This window comes from Acomys minous (genome assembly GCF_964271855.1).
Source record: "Acomys minous genome assembly, chromosome: 2".
NCBI lineage: Eukaryota > Metazoa > Chordata > Mammalia > Rodentia > Muridae > Acomys > Acomys minous.
The window spans coordinates 71,586,842-71,599,863 of record NC_140484.1 but is presented as its reverse complement, the minus strand read 5'-3'; the positions used below and the strand labels follow the sequence as shown (position 1 = coordinate 71,599,863).

General features: G+C 46.4%; 1 protein-coding gene across 3 annotated transcripts; it reads right to left on the bottom strand.

The window, feature by feature from the left end:
• Positions 1-3,396: 3,396 nt before the first annotated feature.
• ZNF688 (zinc finger protein 688) lies at positions 3,397-8,416 on the bottom strand. Of its 3 annotated transcripts, none has more exons than XM_084772822.1 (3): positions 6,504-8,414; positions 6,095-6,208; positions 3,397-4,089 (listed from the first exon to the last, which is right to left on the bottom strand). In XM_084772822.1, exons 1-3 carry the CDS (start codon positions 6,697-6,699, stop codon positions 3,575-3,577), a joined length of 825 nt encoding a protein of 274 aa, XP_084628948.1. In that variant the 5' UTR covers positions 6,700-8,414; the 3' UTR covers positions 3,397-3,574. The 3 variants fall into 3 exon arrangements, with proteins under 3 accessions (XP_084628948.1, XP_084628949.1, XP_084628950.1); XM_084772823.1 differs by lacking the exon at positions 6,504-8,414 and adding an exon at positions 6,316-6,496; XM_084772824.1 differs by lacking the exon at positions 6,095-6,208 and having other exon boundaries at positions 6,504-8,416.
• Positions 8,417-13,022: the final 4,606 nt, after the last annotated feature.

The following is a 13,022-nucleotide window of genomic DNA, read 5'->3' as shown; positions in this document are numbered from 1 at the left end:
GTCTTTTATTTAGACAAAAAGGGGGAAATGTTGCAGCATATTTGATTTCATTGTGAACCCAGAGATTGTGAACTGTAAAATTCTGGTTTTTGTTTGGTGTGGTTCAGCCCTAAACACACACATTTAATCCAAAGAACTTTCTGCTTTTTGTAAACAAGTGATTATTGTGTGGTTAAGCCAGCCCTAGCACACATCTTTTTTGTTGGTGGTGGTGTTTTTGTTTTTCGAGACAGGGTTTCTCTGTGTAGCCTTGGCTGTCCTGGACTAGCTTTGTAGACCAGGCTGGCCTTGAACTCACATCGATCCACCTGCTTCTGTCTCCCAAGAGTTGGGATCAAAGGCGTGAGCCACCATGCCTGGCTAGCACACATCTTTAGTACAAGAGCTTTCTGTACAGAGAATTTAATAAAGTTAACCCTAGGTCAAAAGGTGGGACAAGAAACCGATTGACAGGGATTAAAGAATAGGAGGAACTTTGAGTATTTAAGGGTATTTAAGGCAGCATGGATAAGAAGGGACTTTCTGAGCTTTGAGCTAGCAAGCCTTTGGCCTTGGTTTTTGTTGTTTGTTTGTTTGTTTGTTTGGCTTTTCCTTCAGGGCTGTCAACTGAGCTAGTGAGTTTTGGGGGCTTTTCCTCTGAGATGTGATCTGAGTAGTAAGGTAGTTAGGTGCTTTCTCTGCCTCTTTGAGCTAGCAGGGTTCACCCCAGCATCCCTCCTGAGTCTTTGTTGGTTAAATTGAATGATTGGGACTTTTACTTTTTATAATGACATAAATGTGTCACTTGTAAATGGTCATTAAAAGATGACTTCAAATGGAGAGGAATTCAATAATCCAGTGAATAGGATGACCCATTCTGTGGGCAGTCAGACTTCTACCCCAGCCATTGACCAATAGGACCATGAACAAAGTGGCCATGGTGACAGAAATAGAGGTTATGTGTGGGTTAAGCAACACAAACTTCCCTTTACTAAAGCTATTTTGGCTATAGCTGCTGCTGAGCCAACAACTGAGCCCTTAACATGTACCATTCCTAGGGGTGGCCAGCCAAGTACCTGGTGGCAGTGTGGTTATACTGGACAACTTCCATCAGGGATGGGACAGAACTTTGTCCTTACTGGAATAGAAACTTATTCTGGCTATGGAATTGCCTTTTCTTTTTTCTTTTTTCTTTTTCTTTTTCTTTTTCTTTTCTTTTTTTTTTTTTTTTTTTTTTGTGTGTGTGTGTGTGTGTGTGTGTGTGTGTTGGTGGGGGGGGGTTGCCTTTTCTAAATGAAATGCTTCCAGCTTGTGTGTATCTTAGCATCATTCCTATTTTTAAAAAAAGTTTTCTGGGCAGTATAGTAGTCAGGAGGCAGAGGTAGCTGGATATCCTCTAGTCTGAGGCCAGCATGGTCTACAGAGAAAATTCCAGGACAGCTAGGACTACATAGAGAAATCCTGTCTTTAAAAAAAAAACTAAATAAAAAATAATGATTAATTTAAAAAAAATTTTTTTGCACAGATCCTTACTTAATTCTAGCACCATTAGAGTAACTTTTATTTGCCTGATGTAATTGTCTCCGAGGCTTACTGCCTCCATCTGCCAACCTAGGCCTAGTCCTGGAAGCTTCTATAGCCTCTGTACCGTCTAATCTAGGCCTAGAATGTTTTCAGCGTCTGAGAGGTATTGCTGAATAAGCTCACCCTTGCTTGTACTTTCTGAACTCTGGCTGGCTGGTTCAGCTCAGCTGTTCTGGCTCAAACACCTTGCCAAGCTGACTGATTCAGTCTGGCTTCTTTCAACTTCTGACTTTTTGCTCTGCTGGAACTCAAACTAACTCTAGCCATGTGTTTTAATCTGCTGGCTTCTTCTCATTCTCAGCCTCGTACCTGTCTAGCTTGTTCTCAATACAACCTGTAAAACAAATTGTCCTGGTAAAACTCTCTCCTCCTCCTCCTCCTCCTCTTCTTCCTCCTCCTCCTCCTCTTCCTCCTTTTTCTTCTTCTTCTCCTTCTCTCTCTCTCTCTCTCTCTCTCTCTCTCTCTCTCTCTCTCTCTCTCTCCCCCTCTCTCTCCTGCTGCTGCTGCTCCCTTTTAAGTCACCTCTCTTTCGTCTCTGTTCTCATGAGAGTTGGGCATATCCTAGTTTGTCAAATCTTTCTCTGATTCATCACTTTATCTGCCTCTCAATTAGATATCACTTTCAAAAATGAGTGCTTCTTCCTACCAACTAACTCTATCTTCATTGTTTGGGATTAAAGGTGTGTACTAAGGGCATGTCTGTATTCTAGCCACAGGGATTAAAGATGTGTGCCAAGAGTGAGTCTGTATTCCAGCCCGGGTAGCCATGTTGCTGGATTAAAATCCCTCTACTCAGCACTTGGGAGGCCAAGACAGGTAGATCTCTGTGAGTTTGAGGCCAGCCTGGTCTACATAGTAAATTCCAGGCCAACCAGAATTACATGTTGTCAAAGAACAAAACAAATACTTATATATGTATTATATAGGCATGTGTACCTACTTAATGTTAGGTTTTTTTTTTTAAGTGCTGTATCTGTGTGTCAAGTTGACAAGAGTGAATTATTATGGCTGGTTTTAGTGTCAATTTTCACAATTAGAGCCACCTGAGAAGGGAGCCTCACTTGAAGAATTGTCATAACTGATTTGGGAAGGTGTCCCTTATTGTGGGCAACTGTTGGAGGTTTGTCTGATGTATTTTGATGCTAATTACTGTCTTTGTGACCCACCTTGCCTAAAAGCTTAACTTGTTTAACCAATAAAAAGCCATCACCCTGGGCAAGGCAAATGGGATAGGTGTGACTAAGAGGGAGACAGAAGGAATCTTGAGAAGGAGAGACCAGAGAGGAAGAGGACGAAGGAGGCCACCACGGGATAAGTGGAGGAGAAGCACATGGCCGGTATGGATGGAGACTTGGACCAGATGATGGTAATTAACAAGTATTTGGGACTATAAGTGGGAGGAGTCTCATACTTGCCCCACTATGGGAAGTAGTTTAGGGGATTAATATCTGCCCTGCCCCAGGGTAACTAAGCCTATTTTAAAATATAACAGGTGTCTGTGTCTTGATTGATTGCTAGCAGGTTAGGAAATGCTGCTGTATAATAATTATAGGCCTAATGATAAATATTATTCGGCCATACTGATAAATTAACTACAACAGGCAGCCCCTCCTGGTAGAAAGCAGAAGAAGAAAGCATTTCAAAAGTTAGTCAGCTCCTCTTCTTGCCTTTACCTATGGCTGTGCCGCACACGCGCGCGCATGTGTGTGTGTGTGTGTGTGTTTTCATCCCCTCTTTTCTGTGCCTCTTACAGAACCCTGAATAAAATAGTAATGTACCAACTCACACCGCAGCCCGGCCCCCATTTTTTACTCAAAACACAAAACACAGGAGAAGGGAGCAGGTATCGGGTTTAATCTGTGTGGATCTTTACAGGCACTTTTCTTTTTACAAGTTTACAAGGGATCCTTGAGAAAAGTCAACAGGATGCATTTTAACTCCCACGTCTTGACTCATGGCGCTTAGTGACAAGTTCGTGCTCTGCTCCAGACAGAGAGGCAGCTTGCTCAGCTCACCCACACTCCTCAAAGATGTCCGGATAATGCCGAAAGAGCACTGGTGGGTCACGGTCACCTCGGACTGGGGCTCCGGGCACAGCCCGGATCCCAGGCCTACGGCCACGGCGACCCCCTGAGCAGGAACGGTGGATCCATTGGTGTGCTTCCACCGCAAACTTCCTCTTGAAGCGCATGCCACACTCTGGACAGGGAAAGGGTCGCTCACCTGAGTGCATGCGCCGGTGGCTGACCAGCAAAGATGGGTAGGTGAAACGGCGCCCACAGTCCACACACACATGGCGCCGCTGCCTGGCCTGTGAATCTGTGCCAGGTACCTGGACAGGAAGCTGCACACCCACTATTTGGTCGGGGGCAGCTTTGGTAGGTGCCTGTGCCCCTGCTGAGGCCTTGGTAGCCATGGAATAAGTCTTGTGTTCAACCACCTCTGTAGGCGGCAACTGAGCAGGAGTCTCTGCTGGCCTCTCAACTCCTTTCTTGGAGCTCTGCTCCGTTTCCTTTGGAGTGTCTCCTGGGAATCAGAAATGAATTGCGTTTTAAAAACTGATTTGTCAACGGATAGTGGTGGCTCATGCGTTTAATCCCAGCACTGGGGGTGCAGAGGCATGGGGATCTCTGTGAATTTGAGGGGCACTTGGTCTACAGAGCGAGTTCCAGGACAGCCTAGGCTACACAGAAAAACCTGTTTTTTTGTTTTTTTTTAAAAAGCCTCATTTGTCCCACTGGGGAAGTAGCTGTAATCCAGCATTTGGAAAAGCTGAGGCAGAAAAAATAGGCATAACTTTGAAGCCATGGTGTCCTACACAGTGAGACCTTGTCTCAAAAACAAGATGGTAAGCATAGTGGTGCACACAGAGGCAGGCAGATCTCTGTGGGTTTGAGGCCAGCCTGCTCTACAAAGCAAGTGCAGGACAGCCAGAGCTGTTACACGGGGAAACTCTGTCTCGAAAGCAGAACAAAAACAAAAACAACAGAAACATGATAGTAGGGTATGGTGGCTACTCACCTTTAACCCTAGCTCTTTAGAGGGAGGCAGGTAGATTTCTGCAAACCCTGTCTCAAAAGCAAGTTCCAGGCCAGCCAGAGCTACTTGTCTTTAAAAAAAATTAAAAAATCAGCCGGGCGTGGTGGCACACGCCTTTAATCCCAGCACTCGGGAGGCAGAGGCAGGCGGATCGCTGTGAGTTCGAGGCCAGCCTGGTCTACAAAGCGAGTCCAGGACAGCCAAGGCTACACAGAGAAACCCTGTCTCAAAAAACCAAAAAATTAAAAATTAAAATTTAAATTTAAAAAATCAACCAATAAAAATAAAACAAAACATGGGCTGGAGAGATGGCTCAGTGGTTAAGAGCCCTTGCTGTCTTTCCAAAGCACCTGAGTTCACTTCCCAAAACCCACATCAGGAACCGCAGAGCCATCTGTAACTTCAGCTGCCATCATGCAGACACACTTACACAAAATAATACAAATAAATCTTAAGAAAAAAGTCTCAGTAAAACAATACCTTTGCACCGACTACCTTAGCTTTTACTCAGGTAGTGCCAAAATATACTGCCCCGGGGGAAGGCGGTTAAAATTTCCTTCCTCATGTGGAAAATGGGGGAAAAAAAATAATAATGGTTTCTTGATGTCACAGAACTATTGGCAGGATTAAATACACACGTGCTTAGTGCTTATTGATCACTGAGTAAATACTCAATAAACCATAGTTACTGGTGTATCTTGTGAGTGTATTTGGTACAGTGGGACTTTTATAGATGAGGCGCCATATTTACTTTAGACTTCCTAGGTTCAGGGTGGTGATGGGAGGTGAGCACTTTTATCATGAACCCCTTTGTCTTCTTTGAGAAATATGATAGGCAAACCTGAAACCAATTCTATTCTTAGGGGCATTTTAGGGTTTTTTTTTTTCGGTGGGGTGGGGGAAGGGGCTGAGTCAAGGTCTCACTATATGTAGCCTTGATTGGCCTCAAATCCACCTGCCTCTGCCCTGGCAGTGCTGGGATTAAAGGTGTGTGCCACAATGACCAGCCTTGGTTGGTTTTGAATAGGGGAAAATGGAGTGGTATTTTAACAAACATCTGGAAACCTAAAATTTCTTTGGGCTCTAGATTCTCCTACTTTGCTCTTTATTTATTTATTTTTTAAGATTTATTTATTTTTACAGACATTGGTATTTTACCTCTATTTGGGTCTGTGTGAGGGCACCAGGTCCCCTGGAACTGGAGTTGCAGACAGCTGTTAGCAGCCATGTGGGTGCTGGGAATTGAACCCTGGAAGGTGCTCTTGACTGGTGAGCCATCTCTCCAGGCCCCCCATCCCCACTTTGTTTTTTATAGGACTGCTCTCCCGAGGTTCCAAAACTTAACAAGTCGGCTTTCTTTCCTTTAGTAATCTGACACATGTTGGCTCTTTAAATTCTGTAGGGATACCGGAATGGGGAATCTGCAAGAAAGGCTTACTAGGAAGAAACCCTGGACAGACAGGATTCGGGAGGACTCGGGACAATCCCTCACCTCTTGGAGCTCCTCCCAGACTTTTCCCCTCCTCAGGATCCTGGGCGGCAGGACTCCAAGCCTCACTCTCCTGTTCCATCCAAGAGATGAGGGCTGGTTTGGGGCCCGGGAACCCTGAGAGAGAACAGGGGTCACAGTGCTGGCCTGAGGGGCTGGCCCCGGGCAGACAGTATCCCACTAGGGGGTGAGGGCATCTCCTCCGAACTTGTGCTCAAATTAACCTGGGCAGAGTTTGCGGTGCTCTTGCCTGAATGGAGACTCCCGAGGAAGCCCTGAGAATGGAAGGTGACTGGATGCTGCTGGTGGGAAAGTGTGGGGTGAGGGCTCACAATCCATTTGGTCCATCTACAGCATCTCCCCAGTGAACCCCCAGGAGGATGGAGGGCGGGGCTCTGACCCGGGGCCTCACCGAGCGCGCCCAGGAGGCCGTAGGTCTCGCACATCACCTCCCGGTACAAGGCTCTCTGCGCGGGGCGCAGACACCCCCACTCCTGTGGGGAGAAGTACACGGCCACGTCCGCGAAGCTCACGAGCTCAGGCTTCCGGAAGGCAGGCCAGATCTCCCCCGGCATCGGCACCAGCAGAGGGGCCGGGGGTGGCGCCATCGGGGATCCTGCCGGGGTAGCGGCTTGGCTGCCCCAGCCTGCGGCTTCGGACCTCAGTGTCCCCGGGAGGCCACGCCCTTGCCGCGCCCCTTGGTCACGGTCGCTCTCAACGCGAACGGAACGAAGCGGGCAGCGAATCGCCGCTAGGGATGGCAGAGCTCCGGAGGAATGCTAGTACCGCTCCATAGTGGCTACTCCACAGCCGCAAGCACAAAGACAAGGACTCGGGTGAAGGACCCGGAAGATGCCTTCAGAAAACATGGCGACGACCTAGCTTCAGTTGCCATTGACCACGCTGAGGCGCCATTTCTGCAGCTTAACAAATATGGTGCCTTTCGAACTTGCACTGCCTGCAGCGCCCCGTTTGCCCTTAAATACAATGGCGGCTTCAGGAGGGTTGGTGTTCGTTTCTATGCATGCAGGGAGGAGAGGCCTTCAAAAAATACGGGCTACCCGCTGCCTCACCGACCTCTCGGTGCTGCGCAATCACTGCAGCCAGTGATTGGCTGTAACCGCAAGGAGCCGCGGTGCTGCTATTGGCTTCAGAATGGCGGGACTTCTGAAACGATTCTGAGGACCTAGCCATCATCTCCCTGCTGCCCAGGATAGTGTCCTCCCGGCGCGCGTGGAATCTGGTGGCCAGCCTCCGGAGCCTGGCAAAGCCTGTGTATGCACTTCAGAAACCTAGTTTGTGTGCTCAGAGGACCGACAGAATACTTGAACTCGTGGCTCTGCTAGCTTAGTCTCTGTACTGAAGTTACAGGCTAAGGGATGCTCTAGGTGAGGTTGGAATTGGAATGGGAGAAAAATTTTAAATTGCATTGTAATTTTTTTTTTTTGCCAAGTGGTGGTGGTGGGCTTGTGTCAACCTAGCACTCAAAAGACCCAGGCAGGAAGATAGCTAAGAGTTGGAGGCCAGTCTTAGAAAAGAAAAAAATATAGTCATTTAACCTTTTTAAAAGTTAAATTGAATTATAGCACACATATTTCTGTGTAGCCCTGACTGTCCTGGAACTCACTATTAAACCAGGCTGGGCCGGGTGTGGTGGCGCACGCCTTTAATCCCAGCACTCGGGAGGCAGAGGCAGGCGGATCGCTGTGAGTTCGAGGCCAGCCTGGTCTACAAAGCGAGTCCAGGACAGCCAAGGCTACACAGAGAGACCCTGTCTCGAAAAACCAACCAAACAAACAAACAAAAAAAATAAACCAGGCTGGCCTTGAACTCACAGAGAGCCACCTGCCTTTACCTCTTCCTCCGGCGCTGGGATTAAAGCCTATGCCACCACTCCTAGCTGTAATAATTTTTTCAGAGGTGGAGTGTTGGTGTTTATGGAAAGGTAAATAAGTTTATTATCTCAAATGCTTAAATTTGTACATGATAAACTTGTGTAAAACTAAAATAAAAAGTTAGAGAGTGCCTGGCACGGTGGCCCACGTCTTTAATCCCAGCATTTGGGAGGCAGAGGCAGGTGGATCTCTGTGAGTTGGAGGCCAGCCTGGTCTACAGAAAGAGTCCAGGACTCTCAAAAAAGTTGGAGAGAGACTGACGATGCTCAAATGTTAGCCACCAGCCTCCACATGCATGTACACACATGCATAAGCACACCACACATGAACACACATATAAGAAATAAATTTAAAAAAAAAAAGACCAAGAAGAGACTTGCTACCCTATGAGCATATACAGGGGGAGGAGGTCCTCCTCAGTCACAGTCAGTGGGGAGGGGAGTAAGGGAAAAATGGGAGGGAGGGAGGAATAGGAGGATACAAGGGATGGGATAACCACTGAGATGTAAGATTAATAAATTAATTTTAAAAAGCATTGAAAAGGGGGGGGAGGAAAGAAAGACGTTCTCGTGTTCTCTAGCACAGTAGGGTATCTAGAAATAAAGATAATTGTACTTTTCCCCCCTTTTTTTCTGACAGAGTCTCAATGCATAACTCTGGTGTTGCCTGGAACTTTTTCTATAAGCCAGAATGGTCTTGAACTCACAGAGATCCTCGTGTTGGCTACCCCGTTGTGGTGTGTTTTGGGTTGTTTTGTTTCTATTTTTTGTTTGGTTGGTTTGTTTTTGGCTTTTTGAGACAGGGTTTCTCCATGTAGCCCTGGCTCTCCTAGACTGGATTTGTAGACCAGGCTGACCTCAAACTCACATAGATCCACCCGCCTCTGCCTTCCAAGTGCTGGAATTAAAGGCATACGTCACCACAGCGACATACATCTGTGTGTGTGTGTGTGTGTGTGTGTGTGTGTGTGTGTGTGTGTATGTGTGTGTATGTGTGTGTGTGTGTATGTGTGTGTGTGTATGTGTGTGTGTATGTGTGTGTGTGTGTATGTGTGTGTGTGTCTGTGTGTGTGTGTATGTGTCTGTGTGTGTGTATGTGTGTGTGTGTGTGTGTGTGTGTGTATGTGTGTGTGTGTGTGTGTGTGTGTGTGTGTGTGTGTGTGTGTTTAAAGATAATGGAGCTGGGCCCAGGCAAAGGCCTTAGGGGTGGCAAGGGGGACTTGTATGGTCAATTAAGCTAGACCCTGGCGAGAGGGGGCAAGAAAGAAAGAGCTAGAACAGCAAGGAGGAAGGGGAATGGACATGGATGAAGGGACAAGAAACATCGGGAGAGCAGGGGAGAGACAGAGTGTGCAGCTCAATGGGAGAGCGCTTGCCTGGGCCCTGGGTTCAATGCTAAGCCACATGACCATCGCTGCTCCCCCAAAAGTTAGTTTTAGCCAATTGTGGTGGCGCTCGCCTTTAATCCCAGCACTCGGGAGGCAGAGGCAGGCGGATCGCTGTGAGTTCCAGGCCACCCTGGTCTACAAAGAGAGTCCAGGACAGCCAGGGCTGTTAACACAGAGAAACCCTGTCTCAGAAAAACAAAACAAAAGTTAGTTTTTTAGCAATGAAGAGCCCTCAAAGGTCTGTCAGGCTGAGGACAGCAAATCATTATGGACCTCTTCAGCTCTTCTCCAAGCCTCTGAAAAAAAAAATGGTTTAACAACCTTCAAAATTATTACATTTTGTTTATTTTATGGGAATCTTGAATCTTACCAATACACCAGCAGCACTGTTTTGTTTATTTTATGTACGTGCATATATCTGTGTGGTCATGCGTGCATGGAGGTCAGGGGACAACTTGAAAAAAATGGTTCCACCTGGGTGTGGTGGTGCACGCCTTTAATCTCATAATCCCAGCACTCGGGAGGCAGAGGCAGGTGGATTGCTGTGAGTTCGAGGCCAGCCTGGTCTGCAAATCGAGTCCAGGACAGCCAAGGCTAACACAGAGAGACCCTGCCTTGAAAAAAAAAAAAAGGAAGAAAAGAAAAGAAAAAATAAAAAAGAAAGAAATTAATTTTGCTAGAAATTCCATTTTTAAAATTTACATCTATTTTATTTTATAAGCATGAGTGGTTTGCCTGCATGTGTGTTTGGGCAACATGGGTGTGCCTGGTCCCAGGTAAGACCAAAAGAGGCCTTTAGATTCCCTGAAACTGGTTATGAGCCAGCAGGTGGATGTTCAGAACCTAACCCGAATATTCTGGAAAAGCAGCCAGCGCTCTTTATTGCTGAGTCCTCTTTCCAGCCCCTAATGTAACCATTTATAAGTTTACAGTTCATAGACATTTAGTATTTATTTGCACAATGTTGTATAACTAACAAAACTATTTCTAAAATAGTTAGCCCCAAAGGAAAGCCAGACTGCAAACAGCAGTTACTCTATACTCCGTCTGTCTACACCTCACCTCCTGGAGGCCTGTAATCTACTGTCTGTCTAAAGTTGCTTGTTCTGTTTTTGTTTGGTTTGGTTTACATGAAGAGAATCATATTATATTTTTTTCTTTTGTATCTGGCTTGCTTCACTTACCTGTTTTCAAAGTTCAGTCTGTTTTATCATATATTGCAATTCTTCTTCTTCTTCTTTTGGTTTTTCAAGACAGGGTTTCTCTGTGTAGCCTTGGTTGTCCTAGATTCACTTTGTAGACCAGGCTGGCCTCGAACTCACAGAGATCCACCTGCCTCTGCCTCCCGAGTGCTGGGATTAAAGGTGTGCACCACCACCTGGCTTATTTTCTGTTTTTAATTGTGGTAAATAAACACAATATAAAACTTACCATCTTTATTATTTCATAGTTCAGTAGTAGTAAAGGCGTGAGCCACCACGCCCGGCTAGCAATTGTGCTTCTATTTTAGAAATATGGCATGAATATATTCATGAGAGCAAGATTAGATGGCTCAGCAGGTAAAAGGCCTTTGCACAAGCCTGGTGACTTGAGTTCAGTCCCTAGAACTTATGGTAGTAGTGGAAGGGAAAGCCCGACATAGTGGCGCATGATTTAATCCCCGCACTCTGGAGGTCGAGGCAGGAAGATTTCTGTGGAGTCAAGGCTAGCCTGGTCTAGCTAGCTCCAAGCCAGCCAAGGCTACAGAGTGGGACCTTGTTTCACAACAACAAAAAAATAGAAAAAGAACCAACTCCACAAACTTGTTCTTTCACCTCCACACATACCCCCAGACACACTGTGACACTGTGTACACCCACACAAGAGTGATAATAATAATAATAATTATTATTATTATTATTATTATTATTATTATTAAATAATTAATTAAATGATTAAATAATAATTAAAAATAAATAAAAATTAAAAGATAACAGGTCAGGGGTAGGGATGTAGCTCGATAGAGAGCTTGCGTAGTAGCTGGTTCAGTCCCAAGCCGCACATAAATCCAGTGTGATGTAATCCTAGCTCCTGTAACCCTAGCCCTTGGTATGTAAAAGCTGAGAGATGAGCAATTCAGGATCACAGGTTTGGTTTTCAGCACCCACGTGGCAGCTCACTGCCATCTGTAACGCTAGTTCCTTGAGATCTACCTCCCTCTTCTGGCCGCCCGGAGCACTACACTGTAGTGATTATGTGTTTTCCTTTCAGTCCCAGGTGTGGGGATGTGGGGCTGCCTCATGACTGTCTGCCACCGTGGGGCTTTCCTCAGGGCGACGGCTCCCACATAATGACATGGAGATCTTTGTATTTATTATAGGCTTAGGCACTATACCTGAGCAGATCCTCATCTACTCTAGCCTGACAATACTACCCTGGCTATGTCCCACCACATGGCCCGTTACCTCTCCTCAGTACCCAGTCCCAGCACTTGTTTCTTCCTCTGTGTCTGGCTAGCCTCAGATTCCTTCCCAGAGTTCCTCTCTCTGCCGGAAGGCCTACCTAGCCTCTCCTGCCTCAGCTATTGGCTGTTCAGCTCTGTACTCAACCAACCAGAAGGTGATGGAGAACAGTGTTGACAAAATACTGAGGCAGGTGATGCTCCATAAAAACGACAATATGGAAGTCCAGCCTGTACTCAGACCTCTGCCCGTACAGAAACCAGCATTTGAATAGGCAATCTTTACAGACTGCATAAAGGATTACCCCAACAGTCTGCAGCAGCCGGCTCTGGGTTGCCTGGTTTTGTTGGCTGCAGACAGTTTCTCCAATTGTGTGACATTTGGAATTCTGGGAACTTTTCAGAGGGTGTATAAGTAAGTGCTAGGGCCCCAGAGATAGGTTGGTGTTTGATGGTCATTTAGTGAGTTTGCTTGTGATTTGTTAGCAGTCGTGATCAAAGAAAAAAAAAACCGAAAGGGAATAAATTAGATCCAGGGATCTCTCTCTCCCCCCATCCCCCCCACCCCCCATCCCCCCACCCCCATCCCTCTCTATCCTTTTTTCTCTCCTATCTAGTATTGGGGGTGAAATGGGGGACAAAGGGAGGGCAAAGGATAAAGAAAGAAGAAGCCACAAAGTAACAACAACAACAAAAAAGCTACGCTGCGCACACTCAGTGCACTTACACCCATGCAAACAAAATACTCATACACAAAAGAAATTAATCTCTTTACATGCACGCCTTTAATCCCAGCACTTGGGAGGCAGAGGCAGGCGGATCGCTGTGAGTTCGAGGCCAGCCTGGTCTACAAAGTGAGTCCAGGACAGCCAAGGCTAACACAGAGAAACCCTGTCTCGAAAAGCCAAAAACAAAAGAAAAATGAGAGAGAGGCCTTCACTGTGGCGCTGTAATTAGATTAGGGCTATGGAGGTCAGGTGATCAATACAGTTTTAGGCCAGGTCGGCCTCACAGTTCCAGAATGCAAACTGAGACTGACAGCACAGCTAAGCATGGGTGTGGTGGTGCCTGTATCCTAGCAGCTGGGCACCTGAGGCGAGAAGGAACACCTCAGGTTTGAAGCCATGCTGAGCTACATAGTGAGTTGAAGGCCAGCAGGGGCTACATAGCAAACCTGTCTCAAAAACAAACAAACAAACCAAACAACAG

Excerpts from the sequence above, each read along its gene's own strand:
- ZNF688 (XM_084772822.1), bottom strand. The coding sequence starts at position 6,699 with ATGGCGCCACCCCCGGCCCCTCTGCTGGTGCCGATGCCGGGGGAGATC. Across the intron at positions 6,209-6,503 it reads CGGCCTCCTGGGCGCGCTCG|GGTTCCCGGGCCCCAAACCA; the intron begins GTGAGGCCCCGG and ends GTTCTCTCTCAG. Across the intron at positions 4,090-6,094 it reads TCTGGGAGGAGCTCCAAGAG|GAGACACTCCAAAGGAAACG; the intron begins GTGAGGGATTGT and ends TCTGATTCCCAG.